The 7,147-nt window shown below is 60.9% G+C and overlaps 1 protein-coding gene across 1 annotated transcript; it reads right to left on the reverse strand.

Moving 5' to 3' along the window:
• Positions 1-5,204, reverse strand: TEX261 (testis expressed 261). Its single transcript, XM_027670138.1, has 6 exons — positions 5,061-5,204; positions 4,454-4,533; positions 3,884-4,037; positions 2,840-2,907; positions 1,743-1,845; positions 1-880 (listed from the first exon to the last, which is right to left on the reverse strand). The coding sequence occupies exons 1-6, from the start codon at positions 5,128-5,130 to the stop codon at positions 765-767; spliced, it is 591 nt and encodes a 196-aa protein (XP_027525939.1). The 5' UTR covers positions 5,131-5,204; the 3' UTR covers positions 1-764.
• Between the last annotated feature and the right edge of the window lie 1,943 nt (positions 5,205-7,147).

Consider the following 7,147-nt stretch of genomic DNA (forward strand, 5'->3'; position numbering starts at 1 on the left):
AAAAAAGGGGATTTTTATGGTTACAAGGAACGAGAACAAAGGGTTCACCTCCTCCTCAGCATGAATCTTTCCCTTTGGGAAAGGAGGGGGGCCTGGAGAGCTCAGAGCTCTGGGAATGCCCAGCAGAGGCCCGGGAGAAGCTGAGGAGATTCCCATGGAGCGCAGACTTCACTCCCATGAACGGCTCCCCAGCAGCTGGAGCATCCTGGACAGTCCTGGCCAAACCAGAGAGAAAAACAGGAATTCCCAACACTAAAACCAAACCAAACCAGCAGCTGGGTCCTTCCAGGGGGGCAGGGACAGGTCCTGCCCTCGCCGTCCCTTCCCCGGGAACGTCGGAATCCTCCGGATTTATTCCAATTCCTCCTTTTCCTTTTAATTAATGGCTCTGTGTAAACCTCAGGGAAAGCTGGAGCCCGTCCTGTGCCATCCTGAGGGAGCTGCTCCCCAAAAACCCCCCAGGCACAAACACCTGGCTGGGAATTCCCACAGGTGACACTTCCCGGGGCCGGACCCTGCTCGGCTCAGCCGGAGCCCGACCTCCTCCTGGGCCACATTCCCGAGGGATCAGCAGAGCTGGAGGAGGCAGTGCCAGCCCTCCCCGTGTGTCTGGCAGCTCCAGGCGTGTCCCAGTCCATCCATTCCCAGGGAAATCCCCTCGGGAGCCAGGGGGAGGGCTGGGTGAGCTGTGGGGCCCTCGGCACAGTCTGGGGTGTCCCGGCTCCGTCCCGGCTCCGTCCCGGCTCCATCCCAGCTCTCCCAGCTCAGTAGATCTTCTGCCTGCTGGGCAGGATGGCCTCCTTGATGAAGGAGAAGATGAGCAGGATCCCGGAGCGCTTCCCTCTCTTCCCCTTGGTGAAGTAGTTGGACACCACGTCGTCTGTGGGAGGAGGGAGGGAATCACAGCCTGACGTTCCCTGGGAATGCCACGGGACCCCGGGGGGACGTCCCACTGAGCCCACCCCCGTGTTCCACCTGCTGCAGGGAGCCCAGAGCCTGAGCCCCCTTTCCTGGGATGCAGGGGGAATCCAGGGAAAGCGACAGCACCCAGGAATGCTGTGGCTCCATCCCTGGGAGTGTCCAAGGGCAGGGTGGGACGGGGCTTGGAGCAATCTGGGATAGTGGGAGGTGTCCCTGGGGTTGGAACTGGATGGGCTTTAAGGTCCCTTTTCACCCAAAACTTTCCAGGATTCCACAGTTCTGCTCTGGAGCCAGGCTGGGAGAACTGGGATTGCTCAGCCTGGAGAAGGGAAGGCTCCAGGGAGAGCTGAGAGCCCCTGGCAGGGCCTAAAGGGGCTCCAGGAGAGCTGGAGAGGGACTGGGGACAAGGCATGGAGGGACAGCACACAGGGAATGGCTTCCCACTGCCAGAGGGCAGGGAGAGATGGGATGTTGGGAAGGAATTCCTGGCTGGGAGGGTGGGGAGGCCCTAGCACAGGCTGCCCAGAGAAGCTGTGGCTGCCCCTGGATCCCTGGGAGTGTCCAAGGCCAAGCTGGACAGGGCTTGGAGCAGGCTGGGATAGTGGGAAGTGTCCCTGGGGTTGGAACCAGATGGGCTTTAAGGTCCCTTCCCAGCCATTCCATGAGCCCAGGGCTGAAGAGGTGCAGGACGGAGCCAGGATTCCCTGCCCACCTTCCCCACAGCCCCAGGAGGGAATAGGGTGCAGGGGGCACATGTGTCCCACCCTATCCCACCCTATCCCACCCCTATCCCCCCCTGTCCCCCCCTGTCCCCCCCTCACCTCCAGGCTGCACCGTGGAGGGCAGGACGTTCTCCCCGGCCGACAGTGACACGAAGAAGGCGAAGGGGATCAGCCAGAGGCAGAAGGTGAAGTAGGCCAGGACCTGTGGGCAGAGCAGCCCCAATTCCCACCTGGAGCCCGACACGGATGGGGTGGGACCTGCCCTGCAGCTCCCAGAGCCGGCCCTGCCCCGGGATCGGGGACAGGGGAAGGGCAGGAGATCCCAGAGCTCTCCTGCTCCCACTGCTGCGGAGCACAGTTAAACAGGCAGGTCACTAATCCTCCCCACGCCCTCCAGGGAAGAAAAGGAAGAGGGAAGAGCTGGGCTGGCTCCTCCTGCCCCGGGGTTCTCGTTCCCTCTAACCATAAAATGCCCTTTTTTTCCCATATTTCCCCAGGGAGGGACGAGCCCGGAGGTGCTGAGCCACCAACCAGCCTCCCCGAGCCCCAAAAAAGTGTTAAACTTCCTTAAGAGTGTCAAACTTCCTTAAAAAGATGGGGGTTTATTTATTTCGGTGACTTTTTCAGTTTGCTTTTAGAATTTGCACCAAGCAGCAGCAATGTGGGGGGGGGCCCAGAGAAGCCCCTTGGGGAACGTGGGCCTTTGCCTTGGCAAAGGATGTGAGGATGTGACACGGAATTAGAGCATAAAAGATGCAGAAGTGAGGAGCAATAGTTCCAAAAGGGAAGTGATTTGGGGTCAGATTGTAAAAAAAAATATAAAAAATAAAAAAAATAATGTTATTTTCTATTTTTCCTAGCTTTTAGGATTTTAGAAAAAAAACAAATAAGTAGGAAAATAAATAAGAAAATAATTTCTTAAAAAAAATAAATAATAAAAAAGAAATAACTCATATTTGTGCTCGGATTTGGCTGGGAAAGCTCCAAACCCACACCTGGAAGAAGAACCTGCAGCTTCCCAGGCACCTGGGAGGGAACAAGCTCAGGAACCCCCAGGGAAGGGCTGCAAAAATAACCCTGGAAGTGCTGGAGCTGCTGACCCAAAAACTGGCATTTTTCCTCCCTCCCTCCCTCCCTCCCTCCTCCCTCCCAGGAGCAGCAGGAGAACAGGGCTGAGCCCCTTCCCAAGGACTCACCTCAGAGAACAGGTAGAACTCCTCAGCAAAGAACTGGAAGGCCAGGTAGTGGTTGAGCACGACCAGCACTGCAGGGGGACGGGGGATCAGGGACCTCCCACGGGAGAATCCCAGCCCCTGGAATGGGGACAGCCCCCCCTGCCCCTTCCCACAGCCCCACACCCCCAATCCTGCTCGTCCTAAAACACTTGTAAACCCCCCCATGGGGTGAGCAGCAACCCCCAAACTCTGGTACACCCAGGGACCCCCAAACTCTGGGACACTCCAAGGCCTCAGGGACCCCCAAACTCGGGGGTGGCACTGGATGGGCTTTAAGGTCCCACCCAACCCATTCCAGGGTTCTGGAGCCCCTCTGCTCTGGAGCCAGGCTGGGAGAGCTGGGGGGGTTCCTCTGGAGAAGAGAAGGCTCCAGGGAGAGCTGAGAGCCCCTGGCAGGGCCTGAAGGGGCTCCAGGAGAGCTGGAGAGGGACTGGGGACAAGGCATGGAGGGACAGCACACAGGGAATGGCTTCCCACTGGAAAAGGGGAGATTTAAATGGGATATTGGGCAGGAATTCCTGGCTGTGAGGGTGGTGGGGCCCTGTCCCAGGTTGCCCAGAGAAGCTGTGGCTGCCCCTGGATCCCTGGCAGGGTCCAAGGCCAGGCTGGACGGGGCTTGGAGCAGCCTGGGATAGTGGGATGTGTCCCTGGGTGGGATTTAAGGTCCCTCCCAACTCAAACCAGTCTGAGTGGAAGCAGAGGGTGCCCAGGAAGCCCAGCATTCCCAGGAAAGCCCGGCATTCCCAGCTCCACACCCCCCATGCCCAGATCAATCCCAGCCACATCAGCACCTGCCATTAAAGTGCCACCCGGGGCTCAAAGTCCTTCCCGGGCAGGGACAGCAATTCCCAAACCTCTGCTGCCCCCCAGAGCCCCCCGGGGATGACCCAGAGCCCCCCAGGGATGACCCAGAGCCCCCCTGGCATGGGGGGACAAGGCTCCCCCTCCCCAGCTCCCGCTCCCACCCCCCATTTCCCCCCCTCCAGGTGGGAATTGCCCCCTCACCGCAGGACAGGATGAAGTTGGAGGAGGTGAGGACGATGAAGGGGAAGGTCTGGAGCAATCCAAAGTACACCAGGTTGGTGAAGAGCCCCACGCCCACCAGGAACCCCGGGAAGTGCTCGAACAGGTACAGCCCCACCAGCACGGCCGAGGAGAACTGTGGGGACAGGGGTCAGCCGGGGTCAGCTGGGGTCAGCCGGGGTCAGCTGGGGTCAGCTGGGGTCAGCGGGGGGGGCACAGGGATCTGCCACGGTGGGTTTTGGTGCCACATCCCCCACGTGCCTCCCACCCTGGGAGAAGGTCCCAGTGGGAATCCCGCCCTGCTCCTGGCGGGACACACCCGGATTCCCCAGCAGGTGGGACAGGGGTCACCCAGGGGTGGGGCAGCACCCCCCTGTCCCCAGGGGGGATGGGATGGGATGGGATGGGATGGCAGCAGCCCCTGCCACCCTCCCTCTGGGAATCAGGAGCTTCCCACACGCTTTTCCCCCCCATCCCACGGCACAGCTGCTCTGCCCTCCCGGGGGAGGATTTCAGCCCCAAGTCCCCCCAGAGGTCCCCCCCGGGACTCACCCAGATCATGTACTTGATGATCCTCCTGGTGACCACCGTGTACTCCTCGATCAGCTCCGCCAGGTAGTACAGCCCGGCCGCTGCGGGAACACCGGGATCAGCACCGGGAACACCGGGATCAGCACCGGGATCACCGGGATCAGCACCGGGATCAGCACCGGGATCAGCACCGGGATCAGCCTGGGGGGAGGGCACAAGGGGAATCCCCCCTCCCCAAAACAGCACAGGGGCCCTTGGGGACACCCAGGGACCCCCAGTTCCTGGGACACCCAAGTAACCCCCAGTCCCTTGGACCCCCAGGGACCTCCAAATCTCAGGGACCCCAAATCTCCGGGACTCCCAGGGACCACAAGGGACCCACAATCGCCCGGACACCAAACCTCGGGGCTCAGGGACACCCAGGGACCCCCAACCTCAGGATCGCTCTGAGGGGGCACCCAGGGACCCCCGACCCCAGGAACACCCAGGGACCCCCCAGTCCCCGGCACTCCCAGGGGGTCCCGTGCCCAGCTCGGCTCCCCCAGCCCCGGCCGCCCCCTCCCCGGCGCCTCCCTCGCGACATATCGCGACACGGCGCGGGGCGGGCCGGCCCGCCCGGGGGTCTCACCGATGGCCAGGGTGACGAAGGCCACCTGCACGAGCAGGGACAGCCAGCTGAGCGCGTACATGAACCACATGGCGGGGCCGGGCCGGGCCGCTCCCGGGGCCGCTCCCGGAGCAATCCCGGGCCCGCTCCGGGAACACGCGGCGCCGGAACCACCGAGCGGAGGGGCCGCGCCGGGCGGGCCGCCAACAGCGCCCCCTGCAGGCGCGGAGGACTCGGGGCACGGCGGCGACGGCAGGGACGGGGGGACCCCCAAATATACCGGGAACCCCGGGGTGTGGGGGATCCCTAAATGTACAGGGAACCCCGGGATGTGGGGGATCCCTAAATATACAGGGAACCCCGGGATGTGGGGGATCCCCAAATATACAGGGACCCCCGGGATGTGGGGGATCCCTAAATATACCGAGAACCCAGGGATTTGGGGGACCCCCAAATATACAGGGAACCCCGGGATGTGGGGGATCCCTAAATATACAAGGACCTCTGGGATATGGGGGACCCCCAAATATACCAAGAACCCCGGGATGTGCAGGGACTCCCAAATATACAGGGAACCCCGGGATGTGGGGGATCCCCAAATATACAGAGACTTCGGGATGTGCAGGGACTCCCAAATATACCGGGAACCCAGGGATGTGGGGGATCCCTAAATATACAGGGACCCCCGGGATGTGGGGGATCCCCAAATATACAGGGAACCTCGGGATGTGGGGGATCCCTAAATATACCGGGAACCCAGGGATATGCAGGGACCCCCAAATATACCGAGAACCCCGGGATGTGGGGGATCTCTAAATATACAGGGAACCCAGGGATGTGGGGGATCCCCAAATATACCGAGAACCTCGGGATGTGGGGGATCCCTAAATATACAGGGACCTCTGGAATATGGGGGACCCCCAAATATACAGGGAACCCCGGGATGTGGGGGATCCCTAAATATACAGGGAACCTCTGGATGTGGGGGATCCCTAAATATACCGAGAACCCCGGGATGTGCAGGGACTCCCAAATATACAGGGAACCCCGGGATGTGGGGGATCCCCAAATATACCGGGAACCCCGGGATGTGCAGGGACTCCCAAATATACAGGGAACCCCGGGATGTGAGGGACCCCGAAATATACCGGGACCCCCGGGATGTGGGGGATCCCTAAATACACAGGGACCCCTGGGATGTGCAGGGACTCCCAAATATACAGGGAACCTACGGATGTGGGGGATCCCTAAATATACCGGGAACCCAGGGATGTACAGGGACTCCCAAATATACCGGGAACCCCGGGATGTGGAGGATCCCTAAATATAACGGGAACCCAGGGATGTGGGGGATCCCTAAATATACAGGGAACCCCGGGATGTGGGGGATCCCTAAATATACAGGGAACCCCGGGATGTGAGGGACCCCCAAATACACAGGGACCCCTGGGATGTGCAGGTACCCCCAAAGTGTACAGGGACCCTCGAACTGTGCAGGGACCCCTAAAATGTGCGGGGACCCGGAAATGTGCGGGGGGGACCCCCAAAGTGTACAGGGACCCGCAAACTGTGTAGGGACCCGAAATGTGAGGGGGAGACCCCGGAATATGCAGGGACCCCCACAGTGTACGGGGACTCCCAAACCGTGGAGGTGCCCGCACCCCCAAATCGTGCAGGGACCCCGAAATGTACAGGAACCCCCGAACTGTGAGGGGACCTCGAAACTCGGGGTGACCCCAAAACGTACAGGGACCCACCCCCGAGTTGTACAGAGATACCCCCAAACCGTACAGGAACCCCCAAACCACCCAGGGACCCCTTAAATCATATGGGGACCCTGAACCATATGGAGACACCCTAAAAGCGCACAGGGACCCCCAAACCATACAGGGACCCCCTAAAACATATGGGGACCCCCAACCCTATGGGGACACCCCAAAACCGCATGGGAACCCCCAAACCTCACACGGATCCCCCCCAAACCACACAGGGACCCCCAACTCCATAGGGACCCCCAAAACTGAGTAAGTACCCCCACAAACCTTTCTGGGGACCCCCTGAAACCACCCGGGGACCCCCTTCACCTCCAAAGGAACCCCAACACACAT

The sequence above is a fragment of the Corapipo altera genome, unplaced genomic scaffold (assembly GCF_003945725.1).
Source record: "Corapipo altera isolate COAL_440 unplaced genomic scaffold, ASM394572v1 166, whole genome shotgun sequence".
Lineage (NCBI taxonomy): Eukaryota > Metazoa > Chordata > Aves > Passeriformes > Pipridae > Corapipo > Corapipo altera.

What these genes read in the sequence shown, in the direction of transcription:
- TEX261 (XM_027670138.1), bottom strand. Translation starts at nt 5,130, where the DNA reads ATGTGGTTCATGTACGCGCTCAGCTGGCTGTCCCTGCTCGTGCAGGTG. An exon ending in CAACTTCATCCTGTCCTGCG is followed by an intron (nt 2,908 to 3,883) that starts GTGAGGGGGCAA and finishes GTCCCCCTGCAG; the next exon opens with TGCTGGTCGTGCTCAACCAC. An exon ending in AGTTCTACCTGTTCTCTGAG is followed by an intron (nt 1,846 to 2,839) that starts GTGAGTCCTTGG and finishes CTCTGCCCACAG; the next exon opens with GTCCTGGCCTACTTCACCTT.